The sequence below is a fragment of the Chaetodon auriga genome, chromosome 19, assembly GCF_051107435.1.
Source record: "Chaetodon auriga isolate fChaAug3 chromosome 19, fChaAug3.hap1, whole genome shotgun sequence".
Taxonomy (NCBI): domain Eukaryota; kingdom Metazoa; phylum Chordata; class Actinopteri; order Chaetodontiformes; family Chaetodontidae; genus Chaetodon; species Chaetodon auriga.
The window spans coordinates 21,108,520-21,130,406 of record NC_135092.1 but is presented as its reverse complement, the minus strand read 5'-3'; the positions used below and the strand labels follow the sequence as shown (position 1 = coordinate 21,130,406).

General features: G+C 43.9%; 2 protein-coding genes across 9 annotated transcripts; one reads left to right on the top strand and one right to left on the bottom strand.

Annotated features, from left to right (window-relative positions):
- Positions 1–981: 981 nt before the first annotated feature.
- kmt5aa (lysine methyltransferase 5Aa) lies at positions 982–8,857 on the top strand. Its single transcript, XM_076758751.1, has 8 exons — positions 982–1,230; positions 2,428–2,569; positions 2,757–3,030; positions 3,620–3,707; positions 4,057–4,116; positions 4,248–4,438; positions 4,841–7,493; positions 7,532–8,857. The coding sequence occupies exons 1-7, from the start codon at positions 1,222–1,224 to the stop codon at positions 5,049–5,051; spliced, it is 975 nt and encodes a 324-aa protein (XP_076614866.1). The 5' UTR covers positions 982–1,221; the 3' UTR covers positions 5,052–7,493; positions 7,532–8,857.
- An 803-nt stretch (positions 8,858–9,660) lies between these two features.
- rilpl1 (Rab interacting lysosomal protein-like 1) lies at positions 9,661–21,263 on the bottom strand. 8 transcript variants are annotated; one of them, XM_076758457.1, is made up of 10 exons: positions 20,709–21,240; positions 18,291–18,438; positions 17,137–17,258; positions 16,382–16,627; positions 15,806–15,982; positions 14,683–14,733; positions 14,446–14,600; positions 14,263–14,367; positions 12,967–13,054; positions 9,661–11,837 (listed from the first exon to the last, which is right to left on the bottom strand). In XM_076758457.1, exons 1-10 carry the CDS (start codon positions 21,111–21,113, stop codon positions 11,832–11,834), a joined length of 1,503 nt encoding a protein of 500 aa, XP_076614572.1. In that variant the 5' UTR covers positions 21,114–21,240; the 3' UTR covers positions 9,661–11,831. The 8 variants fall into 8 exon arrangements, with proteins under 8 accessions (XP_076614572.1, XP_076614571.1, XP_076614570.1 ...); XM_076758456.1 differs by lacking the exon at positions 12,967–13,054 and having other exon boundaries at positions 17,137–17,255; positions 20,709–21,256; XM_076758455.1 differs by lacking the exon at positions 12,967–13,054.
- Between the last annotated feature and the right edge of the window lie 624 nt (positions 21,264–21,887).

Genomic DNA, 21,887 nt, shown 5'->3' with positions numbered 1-21,887 from the left:
ATCTTTAAATAAATGTTCCACACTAATACCAAGAGGTGAGGAAAATATGAAAAAAATATACTGTCTCATCAAAGTGTGCTATACCTAAAGTCACAGAGGTGAGCTTTAAAAACTTGTTTGTATCTTGTAATCTTGATTTCTTAAAAGATTCCTTTAAAATAATAACACCCTCTGTGAGGAAGATAGTGTTTAGACTGTAGAACATTTGATTTCCAGTGTGAATTAGTGCATGAATTGTTTTTTTGTTTGTTTTGTTTTGTTTCAAATTCAGCTTCAGTCTCAGCGTATAATTCTGCACTAACTGTTTTGTCAAAGACTTTTCATTAACACTTGAATTAAATACTTAAAGTTGAAGGCCCAAAGAAATATACAAAAAAAACCTTAATTTGCAACTATTCTGATAATAATTATGTCATTTTTCATGAGAAATTTTGAATTATATGAATAATTTGAATTCATTTGTGATAATGTTAAGGTTTGGACTGTTGGTTGGACTACACAGAAATTGTGAAGGTATCATTAGGCTCTGGGTCATCGTGACAATATTTCTTACAGTGGCCATGATTTTTACAATCAACCGATTAATGGAGAAAATGATCAGCAGATTTATCCAGAATTAAAAGAATTATTTGTTGCCGTCCTCCTTGAGCTCCACCTCAACCAACTCCAAAAGTAAAATCCTGCTTTGACATGAATGCAGGAGACACAATAATCAAATAAGCTCAGATAGAGGAAGACAACAGTCACAGGGGACACTTCACTGCACTGAGTACTTTTACTTTAAATGTTTTAAGTACATCTTCCTGATTATACTTACATATTTTTACTTAAGTAACACTGACAAAGCAATGCAGTGTAGTATTAGTACTTTCACTTACGTAAAATATCTAAATACTTCCTCCATCAGTGTATTAGAGTCAGTGAACAGGAGTGGTCGTGTCGCTGTCGGCCTGCAGAGGGCGACATTGCTTCGCCTTTCTTCATTCATTTCCATGTAGAAAAATGGCGGACGGGAGCTGTAGGGGCTTCATCGGTTGAGCTGCTGGCAGTTTAAATCAACAGAAGGGCGCACAGTGACCGTGGAAGGGGGCCAGCTCGTAGGGAGGGCACTGCTGCAAGAGCAGGGCGACGTTAATCTCCGAACTGGCTGAAAACTTCATTTATATTTTCCTCGAAACGAGAGGCTAGAGCCGAGAGAGGAGCCACGAAAACAAGTCGGACATGAACGGGGTAAGTTTGCTTGTTGGGGCATCACCAAACACAGGATAAGTACCTTAAATGAAAGATAGCTTAGCTGGATTAGTCCGTCTTTGAGAATAGGAGGAACGTATTTTTGTGCATATCACGTACATATTTGAATTCACTGGTGCTTTTTACTGTAACTTCGTGTAGTTACAGGAGCTACAAACGGAGGCTTTATGTTCAGGAGTGCTTGGCTAACATTAGCTGCTAGCTGTGGACTGAACTGTATTTCTGACATTAGACGAGACCAAGAAACGGTCGGATTTGTCTTTTTAAGGGATTTATGGTTTAAAAGCAGCTGTGGAAGTAACGCAGGTTTTAGTTTGAGTGGATTTGATCAGTAAATGTGGAGTTAAGAGGCCTGTTAGTGTATCGGCTCTGGATTTAAAGGGACTGACGGGACGTGGGTGTGACGCCAGCGTGGTGCCTCCCCCAGGGCCCCACCCACACCACTGCCCGGAAGTAACGAAGTACTTTTACTCAAGTACTGTACGAGTATAATTTCTGGGGTGTTGTACTTTCATTGAGTCTATTTTATGTTACTGTATGTAGACTTTTCCTCGGCTATATTTATCTGACAGCTAGTTACTTGTCAGATGAACAGTTTCCATTTTAAAATGGTAGAATTATAAAAGCAATGAAAGATTAAACAGTGTTTTCAAACCCTTTTTCACTTGTGGCCCCTTACTAAAAAGCTGTGTCTGGTTGGGACCCCTTGTCATGTTTCAGATGTCTCTGAGTGGATTTTATTTCCATCTGATCATTTCAGCAGTTCCACATTACTATATTTTGGATTTGTGTAAAGAAAACAGAAAGAAAACAAAATAAAACACATATAAATATATTGCATAGACATGAACTTTCCCATTTTCTTACTTCGAAAATCAGCTGAGAGCCCTGATCTTTAGGATGGGAACCACTGGACTAAACTAACTGGATATAAGGTGGTTCAAACGAGCTCCACCTCAAGCGTCTACAACAGCACAATGCTGCTCGACCAGTGATGCATCGTTATTAATAATCTAATAATCTGTAATTATATATCAGTCACTGTCACTTGTCAGCTTGCACACTCTTCACCATGTTAACGATGTGTTGTTGTGGTGCATTTATTTGATCACCCACAGAGCATCAGTAAAAATACACATGACAGGAACTAAATGCATTTTCTGTCTGCATTCACAGGAGATTGTATGCAACAGCCATTCAGTCACTGTCTTAAGCTGCACCAAGTCAATATCACCAGTTCACGATGAAGCGATGACACAGGAGGGAAGATGCTCTCCGATATGCTGCCAGCAGAATGATGCTCAGAGGCAGGGAGAGGGTGAGTAGGTTGGCTGCAGCTCTGCAGCTGATCTCCAGCTGAGGAGTTTGGCTTTAATGTGTAAACACTGTGCAGGAGAACAAACAGGCTGCTGTTTATTTTTGTTTTCAGTCGATTATGTAATGGAAGGCAGTGAGAAGGAGTAGGAACAGCAGGACGATGTACATCACTTGTTGTTTGCTTCCAGGCAGGAGAACAAATTCCATCAGCACCACACCAAAAAACCCAAAGACGGATTTCCCAGAGATGGAGAGCAGCTACAGCCAGTGTTCACCCTGCTGGCCAGACGAACAGCTCTTCTGCTCTCAGACCTGCCTTCGCTCCCCTCCCGATCTCCCCCTGCCCCTCAGCAACAGCTTATCTCACGCGCCCCTCCACGCCAACAACAGCAGCGCTCTGCGCAGCCACCAGAGGAGAGGAGTCCGCCTCAAGGTCAAAGGAAAGAAATCCACACTGAGAATGTACGCACGTCCCGATCACTGATGCACTTTGTCACAGCGAACAACACGATGGTGTGATCGATGTTAATGTGTTTGTAATCATCAGGTCGTTTGTTCATTTTTAATTGGGGGGGGGGGGGGGAGGGCAGTGGGATGTGCTGCTTAGGTTGAGCACAGACGCTCCTGAGTGATCATAGACATATGACAGGATGTTGCTCTCTCTCCTCTGTGACGTCATTGATCATGAAGGTGACGCCGCTCTGCCGGGTGTAAAGAAAAGACTTGAATGTTTATAGTTTAGTTTGTGTTCCAGGCCCAAGATGAAACCAAGATGAGGGAAAAAGACGTAGTTAGAAATCCGGCTGCTCCTTCAGCACCACGGACAGCAACCCGTCAGATTTAACGATCGGCCATGATGTCGGTAACTCATCAGCCACGACAACATCGCCTCAAAGTCGATTCATGTAGTCTGAACCAGGCACTGGTCGAGGTCGTAGACTCTAAGGTTAAGGCCAGGTTAAGAAGAGGAGTGGCGCCCCCCCCCGCCCCCCGTCCTGCTCAAATCACCTGCTCGTTCTAATAGTTGCTGTCTTCTCTCTTTCCTCTGCAGTGCAGGAGGCAAAAACTCCCAAAACCGCAAAGTTACTGACTACTATCCAATAAGACGCAGCTCAAGAAAAAGTAAAACAGAGCTCAAGGTAAGATAAATTACTTCTGTTATGTACTAAAACATATCACATATACTGTGATTGTTATCAGATTTGTTTGGACAGCTGTTAAGAGCATCGTTGGACCAGATGGGCGTGAATTTAAGATATTTTTTCTGGAGAATTCTTCATATTGGAGCCTAAACGACAGCAGGTGTCCTGTGACGTGACGTCACTGCTGCATTATGGGCTGTTTGTAGCCTTAATGATGCTACGCTAGCAAGTCTCCTCTAGTCTTTCAGAGTTAGTGTTAGCTTGGTGTCTGACAGATTGTGTTCTCACAGCTGTGTGTGGCCAACCTGCTCTTTGAATACCGTCTCGTGTTCCTTTTCGTTACCAGTGTGAAGAAAAGAAGCACATAGATGATCTCATCACAAACGGAATAGAGGAAGGAATGGAGGTACGTCGACTTTCTTTGAGCAAACTTTAGATGTGAGGATGCAGGAAACATGACCTCAAAGCAAAATCAGTGCCATCGTTGTTCTTGTCGTCGCCCCATCAAACGTTCATACGTCTCCTCCCGCCCTGCAGGTGCAGCATATAGAAGGAAAGGGCAGAGCGGTGTTTGCCACTCGCTGTTTCCAGAAAGGCGAGTATGTGGTGGAGTACCACGGAGACCTGCTGCAGATCACCGACGCCAAAAAGAGGGAGGCCGAATACGCTCAAAACCCCGCGACCGGCTGCTACATGTACTACTTCCAGTATCTCTGCAAAACTTACTGGTATGAGTTCCCACATTTAAACGTACTGCCTGTGTTTTCTTGAACAATCTTCTGCCATGTTTTTAAATCTTGTCTTAAAGTGTGGAAACTTGGTGAAAGGTGAATTGTTTGTTGTGTTTCTAGCAGTCACTCGTCTTCCTGATCTGTTGCCTGTTGTTGTTTTATTGACACATTTTGCTGTTAGTGCTAATTTATGACACACGAGTTTCCTGTGACTGCTTCACAATAAAAGCCTCTGAGTGAAAAGCGCAGCATTTGCCTCTGAGACGTGGTGGAGTAGAAGTATGAAGCAGCATCAAATGTAAAAACTCAGCTGACAGTACAGGACAGTAAAAGTCCTTTGTCGTTGTTTTTCCAGCGTAAAGTCTGATGTGAACACCGTGTTTTGTTTTGTTTTGACAGCGTGGACGCCACAAAAGAGACGGGTCGAATGGGTCGGCTGATCAATCACAGTAAAAACGGAAACTGCCAAACCAAACTCCACGACATCAACGGCGTCCCTCACCTCATCCTGGTCGCCTCTCGAGACATCGACGAGGGCGAGGAGCTGCTGTATGACTATGGAGACCGCAGCAAAGCCTCCATCGCAGCTCACCCGTGGCTCAAATACTGACGGGAGGGTCCTCGAAAAGAGAAGGGAAACGTACAGTAACACCCGTGTTTCTCATTAGCTCGTGTACAAAATGCCTTAGAAACAGAATGTGTTCCCTTTTGGTTCCAGTATTGAGGAAGTGGGGGGAGGGGTGGGGGGTGGGGGGGTTATGTGTTCGTGGGAGGGGTCGGCAAGGTACTTTACATTTCAGCTGAGGTCCGTCTGCCTTGTCAGACGGCATGTGTACTTTTTATTTATGAGTATATGAAACATTCTGGTTGTTTTGCAGCACATTTCTTTTGTACATTTTGTATTACTGATAGATCAGTGCTTCTCCAGCATGCAGGTGGTAGTTAATGCTCTGCATTTTTATACTGCTTTTTCTTAATTAGTTAGCAATACTTGTATTTATGGCCCCAGAGTCCTTTTGGATCAGCGATGAGATGCAAATTACAAACCCTTTTTAAAAAAAGTGCTTTCTGTTCAAGTGGAATTTGATTTCAGCCGTCAGGACTCACACAGGCTCCCGCTCTTTAGTGGACGTGGAATAATCCACCACAGTCGTGGTTCAGTTGCCATTTTCAGGTGTTGATTACAAAAATGTGACACTGGATCAAAGTATTTTACATTCTGAAGTGTAAAATCACGTAGTGTTGAACAAACAGACTGAAGGGATTCCACAGGAACACACACACGAATCATTTTCCTGCTTTTTTTTTTTAGTTTTTAGCCTATATTGTATTTTTTAATATTTAAGATGCACAATACATTTGAATGATCATGTAGCAAATGTTCAAATACCACAAAGCAAACACCTACAGTTCAGCCTGTCATGTCAGCTTTAATACAGATGTGTCTGAACGTTTGTTAGGTAAAACCCACCAATAGAAATAGACTCGACGATTAAAGGTTTGTCTGCAACCTCGACTGGCGTACGTGATTATCTCGTCAGTTCTCGGCTGTCAAACCTTCCTTTTAATTCACGTAAATAGAACTTCACGACACTGTCTATGTTACCGCACCATGTAAATATATTTATTGGCTTGCTGTTGCAAATTAATGGTGGTTTAAAAGGATCGAGGAGGTAAATGTTTTCACTTTCTTACGAAGAGTTCCGTCACACTTTGTCACTTCTAACACTTTACCTTGATGTGCTTATCAATAATGGCCATTATTTGTTGGCTCTGTCATGCTGGGAAGGCAGTTATCCCACCAGAGGCTCCTCATCACCATCTGTGGCTGAATTATGAGGAGAAATCAAGCAATAAGTGTCCAAAAATCCCTAAAATCCAAAGCCGTGGTCTTTTTCTTTTACATTTCATTTAAAAAGATCTAATCTTCAGCTTCTCGGTCAAAGTCCAGAAAGTGCTCTAAAAGTTTCACAAGCTGCCAAATATCTCCATCAAATCAAAAGTACTGTCTGCTTTTGTTATGTTTGGACAGAGCAGGCTAGCTGCTTCCACCCGTTTCCAGTCTTTATGCTAAGCTAATAGCTTCATATCTAACGCGCAGACATGAGAGTGATGCTCTGATCTAACTCCCAAAGAGAGAGTGAACACGTTTATCTCCCGAAATGTCAAACTCTTCCAGGAGCATGTCTGGACAGTGAAGTCCTTCAGACATGTCCTGTCCACCAGCCTGTGTCCACCTTGTGTCCAGCAGACGGTGGGTTTGGTGACTGTATTTCGTGGATCTTGGCAGGTTTTCCAGACGTCTGTTCTTCCTCCTCACACCCAGATGTTCTGTGTGAAAGTATTTAACAGGTCTTTTTTTTTTTTTTCTTCTTCAGCAGCTTTGTCAGATGTTTTTCATGAATTGTAGCCAGAAGGTCAAACTTCCCTCAGAGATTTCAGATTTATTCTGATTTATGCTCATCTGGAACATCACTGACAGACAAATTATTATTTTCCTTTGAGCTAATTGCTAATAGGTTTCAATAATGTTTTTTCACTGAAATGACATAAATCACAGCAGCATCTTGCTTTAATATTAACTCTATTTTATCTTGAGTAATCCAAATATAGTAACCACGAAAAACGGCCACATGATGAGATAACACAGCGTCACAGCCGAATCCTCCATTTGTCACCAAATCAGGATGATGAATCTGTTTTAAAGCATCAGCCTGACGATGTTCTATGTATTTATTACTGCGACAAATCCCATGAAAACACCAAAACCAGCAACATGTTAGTCTGATACTTTGACTTCCTGTTTGTGGCTCTCAGCTCTGAGCCCATTGGTTCCCACTGAAGATTAAAAACTGCTTCCCTTAAAAAAGAATTCATAATAATTTCCTAAAACAGCAGCTGACTGTAGTTATTCTCATATAAACAGGAGGAAATAGTGCGTTTGTTGGGGACTATTTTCTGCGGCGGATGAATCCACATTTGGTGCTGTAGTGAGTTTGTGGCAGCGGGATGGTGTGTGTGTGTGTGTGTGTGTGTGTGTGTGTGTGTGTGTGTGTGTGTGTGTGTGTGTGTGTGTGAGTCAGATTACAGTGTGTGTGTGTGTGTGTGTGTGTGTGTGTTCATGGTGATGAAGAAACATGTCAGGCGGAGCAGCAGTGTGACTCACTGATGTGTTTTTAATAGTTTTGGGATAAAGTGGAGCTCTGTGGCTCAGAGGAGGAAGATTTGTCAGTCTGTGATGCGTTCAGTGTCTTCATGGGATTTGTCAACAGCTCAAAAATCACTTCTCCTTTTAATACGTTTTAAAAAGTTAAATACTGTGACGGGACGTTAAAATGATCCGTTTACTGATTCTTCAGCTCATTGTGTGGATTCCGTGGGTCAGCGCCGGCCTGATGAAGTCAAATCTATCTGTATTATTGTTAATATTTTCTCGATTATAGATTATTTTATTATGAGTTTCAATATTTTGGGATATTTATCTTAAGGGAATATGTTGATGTTTTATTATGCCTACAAACTGACACCACTCTCATATCTTTCCTTTAAATATGAAGCTACAGCAACAGGATGGTTAGCGTAGCTTAGCATAAAGGCTGTAGACATGGTGGACAGCTAGCTGAGCCCTGTCCTGAGGTCACCCACCAGCACCACAGAGGACGTCCCAATGAACATGTTAGATCTCGTGTTGGTGGGTGGATTTGTTTTTTTTTTTTTACTTTGTAAAGCACCAGGCTAGCTGTTTCCCATTGTTTCCAGTCTTTATGCTAAGCTAAGCTAAGCTAATAACCTCCAGACTGTAGCTTCAAATTTAATTAAAGACGTGAGAGTGCTATCAACCTCTCATCTAACGTTCAGCAAGAAAAGTGAACGAGCATGTTTTCTAAAACTTTTCCTTTAAGCCCTCTGAAGTTAATTTCTTACTTATTTGGAGCAGGTCTGTTTGAAAATGATGCTGAATAGTGAGACCATCATCTTCATCTCTTGATGCGTCTCTGAGGCTGTTTGTTGTCCAGGAGGTTGATAATAAAACCACAGAATCCAGTTCTTAAAGTTTCCGCTGAAGTCCAGGATGCTTTTGGAAGGAAGTGCCATCAGTGTTAAAGCAACGAGCCCGGTCACATGTGAGCGATTCAGGAAGTCCACTGTGTGCAACACGGAAAGGTTTCCCCGGCCGCCTCTGACAGTAGCATTGTGTCACGTGTGTGAAATGTTTTCCTTTGAGCCTTTCTCCAAAAAACATGTTGCATTCTGGGTGATCCCATTCCTCATGTAGAACTAATGCAATAATACCTGTGGGACAAAACGCACCTGTTGGCCATTTTAGGACGTAGTAGGTCTTTGCTGTTGTAGCGTTGAATAAATCTTAATGCTGGGGTTTAGGCATCAATGAATAAAGATGTGATATGCAAGTAACACGAGTGGACGTCTGATTTCTTTTGCTACTAAAAGAATTTATTACGAGTTTAAAAGTGTAATATGAAAGTTTTACTCTCAGTCCAAGACCGCAGTGTAAGTTTGTCTTTTTTGTACCAAACGGACAGTTTGTGGGCTGAAATGTGCTAAATTCTAAGCGACCCTGACTGTGGCCTCAGACTAAAGCCCATTGGTTCCTACTGAAGACACAAATAATAGAAAAAATTCCCAAAACAGCTGCTCACTGTAGTGGAAATGGTGCATTTGTTGGGGACTACTTTCAGCGGCGGATGAATCCACATTTGGTGCTGCAGTGAGTGTTTGTGGCAGCAGGATGGCGTGTGTGTGCGTGTGTGATTGTGTCAAAACAAATGACAGCGTGTGTGTTCATGAAGTCATTTTTTTGTGAAAAATTATCTCGTCAGCTTGAGAAATCAGCCTTTTTTCTCAAGATAATGAGAATGAATTAACCCGAAATCACGAGAAAACGAGCTTTGCCATCTTGAGAAATGATTAATGTGAGATAACGGCTTTGGCTTCTGTAATACACACATGTATATTTACATCATTGTGCTTGAGGTTGGATACATTTTTTGGGTTTTGGGGCAATTTAACTTAAAAAAAATCACCTTTCAAGTCAAAGGATTCACATTTTTTGGTACATTTAGGGCCGTATTTCTCGTTATCTGCTGTAAAATCAGACCAATTAAACATTTAATGGATCGATTTTCTATCAGCTGATGATGAACTGCAGCACCTGTGCGCTCAGGTGAGACACTTTGAAAAAACAGACAAACGCCTCAAACATTACAGATTTTTATTATTGAGGAGACAGCTCGTTTAATAAAGCATTGATCCATTCAATAAACCTTCAGATGTCCGTTTTAATGAGGGAAACATGAGAGATGATGATCAACACTGACTCAAATAACGAGCTGAGGAAGAGGAGCGAGCAGAAGGACGCCGTGTCCCGTCTGACTGCTTTTCCCTTTGAATGTTTCACTCTTTAAATGCCTAAATTGCCCTTTGACTCGCAGACGAGACTCTCCTGCGATGAAAATCATTATTTTGTCTAAATGTGGAAAACAGCTGCTCTGACTCTCCTCGACGTTTGTTTTCAGCCTCTTTTTTCTCATTTTACGTTCGTTCCTTCCACCTCGCTGGTGAGTAGAAATGAAGGTGAAGAACTATTCAAACACAGCCGCTCACACTGCTGCCGTTCGCCGCCTCGTCAGTCAGTGTTAAACATGAAAAGCGGAAGCAGAAACCACCAATTTAAAAAAAAAAAAAAGGAAACCACACTTCAGCTTTATGAACCACAATCTGATTCAGACGCTCAAACGTCGGCAGAGGAAGATGTCTGTTCTTCATCGTGAACGAGACAACACAGCGTGAGGCTTCATATAAATGATGCGTATAAGCACAAGTCAGTATTTAAGTTTGCATGTTGCTGTGTACTTTCTCGTGATGTCTGCTCCATGTCGGATATTTGGAGTGTGAGCAGGGTACTGCTCCACGTTTCCTTGCTTAGCGGCAAAACTTGCAATGACTGTTTTTCCAAATGTCCTTTATTTCACTTCGGCTCATATTGTGCCAAATTTACAGGAAGACGCTCCTGATTTCAAAGATGAAGCTGGTGTTAATCTGCATTAGTGCCGACAAACCTCATGAAAAGACCAAACTGAACAGTTCGTTGGTACTTTCGGACCCCTCGGCCCCGGCTGTGGCCCTCAGGCTTCGGTCTTTTCACTGGATTTGTTGACAATAAGAAAAATATGGAACATGCTCTAAATACAGACAGGACATCTAAAATCAGAGCAGGTCTGTTGAAAACATGAATGAGTTCAGAGGTAAAGCTTCACACAGTTTAACACTGACAGTCCTGCTTCTGTAAAATCTGCAGAATCTCAATGAAGTCATGATTTCGACGTACTGCATCGTCACCAAACAGGATGAACTGTGACCTGCTTTGGTTTGGCTGGTGATTCTCAAGTTGTTGTTATTGTTATGATGAAACTGGAGTTCACGTCTATTACAGAAAGTGGATGTTTGTGTTCATTTCATAGAAACCGTGAGTTAGAGGAAGCGTGAACTGACTTATGGAAGCCCGTTTCTGCCAAGAAACAGCCTTTAAAATGTGATTCTGAGCATCTTTTCAAACACCAGCCCGTTCTCTTTTCATCTGAAGCTGCACAGGTTTTGCTAAATGCTGGTGAAGCACCGACTCGCTGCCCAAAGGAACATGGACAGATTTTAAATAAATTACTGGGACACAAAGTGCTGCTTTTCTTAAGAGAGCAGATCTAAAGATCGGAGAGAGAAACACTGCAGAGGTTTTCTTTTTGTTTCTGTGCTGATCGATCGATCAAATCTTCCATCACGTCACAAAGCCTTGAACTCACTTTCATCAGGTTAACAGGGATCATGTGCAGCACACGCCTTCATCTGTGTCGTAACACACCTTTACCTTTACCGACATATCATGAACCACTCGGAGTGCAACAACTTTCCACTTTTCCATCCTTCAACTTGAGTTTCCCTTCGCTTCGTTCAGCTCAGCTCTGATCCTGTGAAGGCATCGGCTGTTTGTGAAGCCGCTCAGTCTGAGTGTGCCGTCGCTCGCTGGGACGAACGGCCCTCAGGAGTTTAAATTAATGTTTTTGATTTTTATCTAAACTGGATCCGTTCACTCTTCTTTCTGTCGGCCTTCTCACCTCAAGCTCGTGATACTTCAGCTGCTGTGTGAGTCGCTAGCGGTGGTTCGGCGGCGCTCCGCCGGCCGGCCTCGAGTGATGGACACGGAGTGTTAAGAGTTTTGGAGTAACTTGGACGAGTCCCCTCCGGCGACTACATGTGCTGTAACGCCTCCTGGGCTTGCTCTGTGTACACGTCGTCCTTCCCTGCCCACGAGCCGAGGCCGGCGTCGAACGGCGCGCTCCTCTGCGAGCTCCGCTGCTTGTCACGCGAGAAGAAACTAAACCTGAGAGGATGGAGAGAGGACAGAGGAAGCGCCTTTAACGGAGGGTCAGCGGTTTGAGGGAACAGCAGTGTTAGAGAGTTATGTTTCACAGCAGTGTGCATGTGTGACATTTAACATCCAAACTTCATTATTGAAGACAAATTAACTGTGAAGCCTAAAGATAATCACTGTGAACAAACGAGAGCGCATCATTTCCTGGAAACACCAACGCTTCCTGCAGCACTGAGGCTGTTTCCGCATTGGTTCTGGACCTGATGAGCATTAATGTGTTGAATGTGAATATCGAAGGATCAAAACGTGGCCGACGGCCTTCCACTCTCTCATCGATCCTGACATTATCTCATATAAGGTGAGACAGGTCGAGCGTAGCTTTAGACCAAGTTTGACCAGTAACGCTTGCCATATGTCGGTGGATATGATGTCCAACTGTCATTTTTATTTGTTTATTTATTGAATGCGAGAAGTTAAAATGTCGGTGGAGCAGCTGTGATTGGCTGTGTGGCTGTCCAGTTAACAGCACACATGAGTGACGCGGCATCGGCCATCTTTAAATCTCAGCAGATTTCTCATAAAACAGAGTGAACGTTCATTAAGACATCTGTGCTGTGGACTGATTCTCCTCTCACTCATCCCTCATTGAAATGTAGAAATGACGCTAATGCATGAAGTTTAATGGTAAATGCTGCACAGAGCAGCTTCACATCGCAGACGTTATGTCTTTTTTGTATTGACATTAATGCATCACACAAACATTCAACAGATTATAACTGGAATTAAGTGGTGTGAAGTGGTCAGTGCAGAGCTGCAGACGAAAACACCATCAGCTGATTCTATTTCCAGTGTTTTAATCACTAATGCAGAAGAGCTGAAAGCGCTTTAGTTTGAAGACAGACAGGCGTTAAGTTGTTACTGTGGTCAGAGGGAAAAGACGACACGTTCATATTCTGACTGGCTGATTTTTGTGATCCACCATCATCCCATTGGACAACGTTAATAAGACAGCCCCACAATCAGCCAATCAGAATACTACAGAGGTGGAAAAGAGGCTCAGAAAGCAACCCCGGCACATGCAAGGGGGTGGAGGCCGTTAGCCGAGACAGCGGCAAGCTAACTGAACATAGAGTCATACAAGCGATACGAGACGTCTGATTGGCTGTAAAGTGGGGTCATCTGGGATCAAACCAGCCGCCACCATCGGCATAATGGCTGTGAAGATCCTGTTACACAGAGGCAAAGACACACAAGCACAAACAGGAAGAGAGAGAGGGGAGGGGGGGACGGACAGGGGGAGACAGGGACCACATCAACCTTTGACCTCTGTTTCACCCAAACCTCCTTCAAAGTCAAACCGAAGAAGACATGCGTTCATTCCTTTTAGAGCAGGAAGACGCATGAAGACACTCGTTCAGAGGCAGCAGAGCGAGAGTGTGTTGATGGTGAGTTACACCTGAACATCATTAGGCATGCACGCACACATGCACGCACGCATGCACGCATGCACACGCACGCACACACACACACACACAGAGGGGTCTGAAACCAGAGTCCAGCAGGGCGTCTTCAAATCGATCAGACCGAGGGAAAAGCTCAGTGCATGACACATTATACACACACACACACACACACACACACACACACACACACACACACACACACACAGTGACCTTCTGAAGAGTTATTGCAGGCTCTGTCTGTCGCTCTGTCGCTCTCTTGCTATCACATGACTGATCATGTGATTATTTTGTCACACATTCTGATCCCAAGGTCAGGAACGACCCCCCCCCCCCCCCATTTAAAGCACCATTACACTGCTCTGCTTTTACTTGTGAGAAAAAAAAGTGTAACATTTGTGCACCATTAAAACGTGTCATAAAGCTCACGATGCGTTCACTGCTTCGTGCTAAAAATGCCTCAGTGAATGTTCAGCTTGTTGTCTGCAGTCATTCATTGTTGTAAAGTGTGATTTTTATGGGATGAACCACAGCAGCCTGCTGACACTGAGGACGAACCAGAATCTGCTGAGTCTGAACTCTGATTTGATTTGACAGGACAAACAGGAAGTGGGCGTCGGCCTGAGCGGTTTCCAGTTATAATCGCTGAAAGTTATTTCTGGGTGGATGCAGCTGAAGCGACTCTTTATGTTTGTATTTTCAGTTTGGTGTGAATTCAGTCTGAAAACATCCACAGCAACGATATCTCAAACAAAGCGAATGTTAGCGGCCTGAAACCGTCCCAGACGTCTGCTGGTGAGGACACGTTACCACTCTCATAAAGCAGAAGCTTCAGCCGAGATTTCAGGAGCATCTTTCTTGACGTGTAAATGTTTGAGCATGCTTTAATCAGCCTTCGCTCGGCACATGCGAAGCAGTGTGACTGTGCAAAGGTCGTCTGCTGTGAGTGTATCTGCAGCGTGAGAACAACATACAGGCGTTTGATTCCTGACTCCGGCTGGGCAGAAGACCGGGAGCGAGTCCTCAGCTCAGGCGAAGGAGACGGACTGGGAGTGACGAGCTCGTCTTCCGTCTCATCACTGAAAGCAGACCGTTATGATAATCAATAACTTATCCTTCATCTCCTCAGACTCAAACACTTGTGTGCCTGTGAGCACCTTTTGTAGTAGGCCAGCTCCTCCTGCAGCAGGAAGACTTTGGCCTTGAGCTCGTTCCTCTCGTGGAGGACGTCCCTCAGCTCCTGCAGGGTGAACCGGGGCCGGTTGGGGTCCTTTGGGTCCAGGCCTCCCGTCTCCTCCTCGCACAGCGCCTCCTGCCAGGAGACAAATGCATCGTAAAGAGGAAACAAAACCAGAGAAAGGGAAGGAAGGCAGGCGGGAAGGAAGTGAGGATACCTTGGTAAAATATTGGAACACAGCAGGCATGTCCTCATCGCACATCGCCTCCTGGTGGCAAACGTTGAACTCTAAGTCAGACATCGGGCCTGGTTCCAATACATTTGTTTGCCCTTCCCTCCTCCCTTTAAGCTAAAACTGCTGTTTTTATAACTCAGCACGCTGCAGACAATCTCTGACTTTAACCACATGCAGCTGACAGAGGTCACTCATGCACTGAGCAAAAAAACAGACCATAAAACTTCTGAATATATATTCTACAAGTCCAACTGAAATCACATTTAATCTTTTTCAAGTTTTTACAGTCAAAATGTCATTTAATTTTGAATGTCTCGTTTTTCTCTTCAGAGGCAGAAAAATCAGAAATATTCCTTTTCCTCAGGGTCTGATTGACTGGCAGGCTGAGCTCCAGCAGGGGACTCAACCTGAGCTGTAGCTGCATGTCATGTGCAGACAGTGTGTCATTGGAGTAAAGACAACACCTGCCCGAGTGACATTTGCAGGTACGTTTACCTGCTGTTTACTGTGCTGCAGCTGAGCAGCTGGCCTGCACACTGACATCAGCAGAGCCGGTCGACGTTTGTTTGGCCACTCGCTCATCAAGCTCAGGCTCAGGACAAGACGTCTTCGTGTTTGCATGTTAGATAAGAAGTTGACTTTAGCAGGAAAGCTAATGTGGGTTGTTGTTCAGAGTGTGCAGCACAAAAATAGTTACGCTTGGCCGAGGTGGCAAAATATCAATAAACGGAGAACATGTGATTAACAGATCAAATGTGTTTTCTATCGTTTCATTTCAGTTGGACTTTGAACAACCGTTTCTACTGTGAGCGTTTCAGGATCGTGGTGCATTAAAGGACACTTCAGGAGCTGTTAGAGGCTGTTGAAATGATCTATGTTTAGAAAGGTCAGCCGCCCACACGGTCTCACCCCGCTGGCTGAGGAGGGACAAATCGTACCGACACTGTTAGTGCTTAACACCCATGCCAAACCACTGCAGCACCTCTCATGGGTCGATGTTAGTCCGCTAGCTGTTTCTACTGATGAGGCTGTTCTTCTGGGGGGGTGCAGTTAGAGTCAGGACAATCACACCACTCCGGTTTGCTAACTAGCACTTCTGCATTACCCAAAGCAACACTGCTTCGTCCTCAGCCTCCTCATCCCCGTCCTCGTGTCCCCCCGGGCTGAGGGAACCAGGCAGGGGCTGCAGGGAGGGGTCAAACCCACCCAGCATCAGCTCAGAGGGGTCATGTCTGCCTGACCAGCCCTCAGCCCCCACCACCACTGCAGCAGCTTTACCACGCTGGCGGAGCAAAAGACACTTTATCTTCTGTTTCCAAAGCAATCCGAGCTATCGTCTGTTTCTGTCACATGTTGAGCATTTTTGTTGATTTCTGCACCTGAACTTTGAGAAAAAGCTTTGTGGCTTCAGTGGAAAATCATCATCATTACTGATTTGAAAAGTTGCACATAGAAAGTGAACGAACCTCTTTTAAAACTGGAACATAAAGCCAGTTTCACAGCTGTGGAAATACGCGTATTTGCTTTCTTGCAGGGAGTCAGACGACAAGACAGATTAAGGAAAGTTAGCTTAGCATCATGACTGGAAACGGAGGGAAACAGCTAGCCTGGCTTCATGAACTTCAGATGCTCTTAAACATGATAGATGTAGCTCCTTTCATGGTTTTGTGAGCTGTGTTACCTCTGCAGGTGAGGGGGGCTGAGGTGGAGGTTCCTCAGGGTTCTGGACCGGCAGGTCTCCTTGAAGTCGTTCTCTCAGGCGTGTCACTTCCTGCCGAAGGGCACCGACTTCCTGCCCCCGCGCCTGAGCGCCGGCCTCCAGCTCCACCTTCTGTTCGATCAGCGCCTTCCCTTGTGCCTCCACCACAGAGATTTTATGTCGCAGGTCGTGGTTGATTTTCATGAGGCGAGACTGCTGCTGCTGGAGCTGCACAAACACACACCGAAACAGGAGGTCGCCTACATTACCCACAATCCATCTCGACCACCAACACATCAGCCGGAGATTCTGGAGTGTTATGCTAGCAGCGGCTAACGAATGTTGAGCAGCAGAGATGAGGAGCAGCTGCAGAGGTCGCTTACTTCCCTTTTCACAACATTATTAACACATTACTGGTGTCCCAGTATGACCAAGCAAGCCGTGACACGCGCCACACCTGGAACCTGGTTCTGTCACACCTGAGCGGATCACAGCCATCATTCGTGTTGTCGGTCACGCCCGAGCTTCTCCTGCTACGACATGTCTGCACTGTCTCTTAGTCACTGAGCCATTTGTCAGATTTTGTTGGATTTTTTCTTCTTCTTCTGTCTCTTGTAGCTAAAAACAGCAACTTGTCTGATGCTGACATTAAAACGAAGGCACCCGTTCACACCTGCTGAACTCAGGTGACATCATGTTATCAGTGCATGCTCAGTGCTCTGGGTTTGTCGTCTTACTGCTTCTATGTCCTCGTTCTTCAGCGTGAGCTCTCGGTCCTTGGCTCGAATCTCGTCTCGCTGCTTGTCCACCACTTCCTTCAGCTTCTTCATCACCTGCCTCTCTCTCTCCGTCATACCTGCTGACCACAGAAACCACATATTCAGCATTAGCTAGTTTCTTACTAGCATGCATATTAGCTCTTCATTAGTCATAAATAAGTATTAATGCCTCATTCTGCATGAACATATTCTATTCTCTATTACAATAAAATGTTGTTGTACATGAATTAGGATCTTAATAACCCAGAATAAGGTATTAATATGCCAATATGATACTTAGAAACATGCTTATAAGCAGCTAGTTAGAGGTGAATATGGGAATCTTAATATAAAGCGTGACTAAAAGGTCACAGGACAGAGTTGTGCAGAACGAGCCCTGATTTGTGTGCTAAGACGCATGTATGTGCATGCACATGTATGTGTGTGTGCGTGTGCGCATGTGTGTGAGTCTAGCAGGTGTGCCTGCACACTGAGGCTGGTCTGTCCACAGTGTGTCAGGGTGACTGTGGCCTCTGTGTGAAACCAGGACAGAGCCTCTGATGCAGAGGCTGGCTCGCCGTCAGACACAGAGAAGGCTTCCTTTGTGTGTGTGTGTGTGTGTGTGTGTGTGTGTGTGTGTGTGTGTGTAACAGAAAGATGGAGGGTGAGACACGACGAGCGTAAAAGTTTTCTGCAGAGCCAGAACACAAACAACAGGTAGCAGCTTTGGGCTTCAGTTATTACTTTGTCTCACCTCTGCACACTAAATATGGAGCTACAGCAGGAAGCAGTTAGCTTAGCTTAGCATCAAGACTCCGCTACCTGTCCGAACACTGGCCAAGAAACACTCTGATGTACTATTCAGATAAAACGTATTCATTAGCAGATTTTCTTACCTTCAGAAAGAGCCATGCTAGCGGTTTCCCTCTGTTTCCAGTCTTTATGCTAAGCTAAGCTGACTGCCAGCTGGCTCTCAGCTCAGCTGATTTGTTTGACATTTCCTGACTGTCCCCAAAGGATTTACCACATTTTATGAGCACCTAAAGTTAATGAAGCCAGTTTCCTGTGTGTGTGTATGTGTGTGTGTGTGTGTGTGTGTGTGTGTGTGTGTGTGTGTGTGTGTGTGTCCTCACCCTCATGCCTCTGCAGGTCTTCCTCACTCATGGGGTCTTTGTTGGACAGGTTGGTGAGGAGGCTTTTGTTCTCCTCCTGCAGCTGGGCGATCTGAGTGAGGAGGTCCTGAGCTTCTCCTCTCCAGACGTCCTCCACCAGCTCCAGCTCCTGCACACACACACACACACACACACACACACACACACACACACACACACACACACACACACATCATTCTTATGCTTCTGTTCAGTTTCACTTTGCTTCAGACTGAAATCTAAATAACTGAATCATCATTTTTTAAGCAAAAATGACAGAAAATTTTGTTTCCAGCTTCTCAAACATGAAGATTTGATGCTTCTCCTTGAATATCTTTCAATTTTGGACTGAAATGGAAATTCTTCATCTTTGCAGTTTTATTTTTTTAATTCTCATTTTCACTCTTATCTTAATTATTCTTATCTTAAATAAAGCTTTGGCCAGTGCGCTGCATGTGACGGATTAAACCTTTGAATCTGGATCAGGAAGTGAAGAGCAGAACACTTCATGCTTTCCCCGTCCGTGTACTTTTACTGTCGATGTGAGTATTTATCCGTGTGACAATCACACAGGTCGATGATGTCAGTCACAGCAGAAGAAGAAACTTTATCGCCGTCATGAGATTCAGTTAATGAGTCACAAGAAACTGACATCCAGACTGTTTTACGGCACCAATTAGAAGACCAAAAGAGAATGAAATGGGAATGAGTACATGAGAGTAGTACTTCAGTGCAGTACTGCAGTGACTGTACTGCTGAGACGACTTCAGACTCAGTGTCAGGTGTCACAGAGCGACCGTCTGAACGCTGCGGCTATAAAAAAGCCTGCATGTCATTTTCTCGTGACGGTGACTGAACCTCAGAGCCCAACACGCCGCTGGGGAAGAAACCAGTGCTCCCAGTCTCTGTCACCGACGACCAGTCTGTATTTGAGGCCTTGCGTCACGTTTCAGACGTCTTCGCCATCAAAGAGACTTTTCACCTCTAAACACAAAACGTTACCACACACGAGCGAATCAGGACTGTTTCTTCAGTCACCTGATCAGTTTCAGTGGATCGTTTCCCGCTCGGGGACTTTTTGGAGAAGTTTTCCTTCAGTTCAAGTTCGTCAACCCCGAATCTTTCTGGGGATTTGATGACTAATCGGAAACATTCACATGTTTGACGAACGTGAGCGAGAGAGGAGCAACGTTTTCCTGCTGAGTCAGGAACAAACAGGAAGCGTCGCACTTAAAGTAACTGAGTACATTTACTCAAGTACTGCCGCTGAGTACACGAGGTATTTCATTGAGTATTTCCATTTCATGATACTTGTACTCAGCGGTATTTCAGAGGGAATATTTTCACTCCAGACGTCAATCTGACATCTTTACAAATCGTTTAACAAACAAAATGGAAAAACTTTGAAAATACGATGTAAAAAATTAAACAGTTTTTACAATCTGAGCTCAAATAATTGGCTGATTAATCAATTGATAACTGATAAAATCAATTGATTTTATAATTACCAAGAAATTAATCAGTGACTGTTGGTTTAACATTAAAGCATTTTTTTCAGGTGAAAATGACAAAGATTTAATCGTTTCAACAGTAAAATGCTGCAAAACCAATGATTTAAAGTGTAACAGTACAAATATGGAATGTCAGTAGATGTACTGTGGATATACAGAAGTACTCAGATCCTTTACTTAAATAAAAGTAACAATACCACAGAGTAAAAATACTCTGTTGCAAGTAAAACGACTGCTTTCAATATTTTACATTAGTGAAAGAGAAAAAAACAAAAGCATTACCAGTAAAATGTACTTCAAGTATCAAGTACCCACCATGACCTTCAAGGTCCTGAAATATGATATTTTTTATTTTAGGCAAACAACATTTCAGTCTGTACTCACAGGTTATTAGTCGTAGTAGTACAAGTACATGATGACGTCACGTAAATCCCTGCTGAGCTTCCATGTGCAAAGTAACTAAAACTGTTAAATAAAAGCAGAAAAATAAAAATACTACATCCGCCTCCAAAGTGTAGTAGAGGTATAAAGTAGTATAGATTGGATATACTTAAGGAGAGTACAAATACTCAACATTTTACTTTTTACTTAGTTACTTTGCTCACATCGGGTATTTCTCTGTACTTTTACTTTAAGTACATTTTCCTGATAATACTTGAGTAACACTTTCAGCAGAGATAAATTAAACAGAGTATTTCTGCAGTGGTATTGGTACTTGTGCATGAGTACAGGCTCTGAATACTTCCTGTTCCTGTGGTTAAATCACAGTAACTGTGTGGTCTCGGTCTGTTTGTTTGTTTGTTTGTTTTTTAACAGGAAATTTCCTCTGACTCTTCCTCTCTGAAGTGTGTGAAGTACGCGGTAATGAGGCCTCTCGGCGCGGTCAGACCTTCCGGTGCTTCTTCTCCTTCTCCAGCCGGTCGAGGCGCTCCAGCCGCAGCTTGTCCAGCTCCAGCCGCAGCTCCTCGGTCTCCGGGCTGATGCTGCTGCGGCTCACCATCACCTCCAGGATCTCCAGCACCCGCACCACTTTGGGCATCAGCCTGGACAGAGCCTCGCAGCCGTACTGGTCTATGATCCGCTCGAACTCCTGACCCACCACCGCGGCGATGTCGTACACGTCCATGACCGTGAGGTCAGCCACATTCTTCTCCAGGGCCGAGCCGGAGTCCTCCATGTCGGGATAGTTTGGCCCTCCGCGGTTTCCTCTCCTGTGTCCTCCGTCACAGCAAACTTCCTTCCCCTGGAAGAACAATTCTGCCAAGTTAGCTAAACTCTGCGGCTCTGCCGTCATAAACTACGAATAAACACGCCGTGAAACACACAAAACGCTGGAACTATCGGGTGTCCATCACTGGCGGCTCAGTCCGGACTTTAGTGCGGTTTGTTTGGGATAAATATCGGCCGCGGCCCATCGCTGTCCCGCCTGTGCCTCCTGTAAGCTAATGACCGCCACCGTCAAGCACACCATTTTCAATGTGCGAACGTCCGGCTGGATGTTTCAAAATAAAACCACTAAGTAATTTCACGAAAATAATTCAGTAATAGTTTTTACTTGAGTATTTTCATTTTGCACTACTTTAATACTTCCACTCCGCCCATTTGTGAGGGATATAGTGTACTTTTTACTCCACTACATTTATTTGGTAGTTTTAGTTACTGGTGAATTTGCAGATTCAGATTGTTGATACAAAATATAATAAACACATTAATGCATCACTAATTACTAACTATCATTTTTAATATGAGTAGCAATAGTAGTAGCAAGAAGTAGCAGATTTGAAATGCAGGACTATAACAATACAAGTATTTTTACACTTTGGTATTACGACTTTTCCATAAGTTAAAGATCAGAATACTTCTTACAGTACTGCTGGTTACTGTGTAGATTCACATTATTAATACAAAATGTAATTATCAGGGACAGAAGAAGTGAAAGTCCTGCATTGAAAATATTACTGAAGAACAAGTCTGTAAGTACTATAAGCAAAGTGTATAAAACATTATGAAAATTCATTGTCATTATATAATAAACAGCCTTCTGAAAGGGTCGTTCTTCATAGCAGGT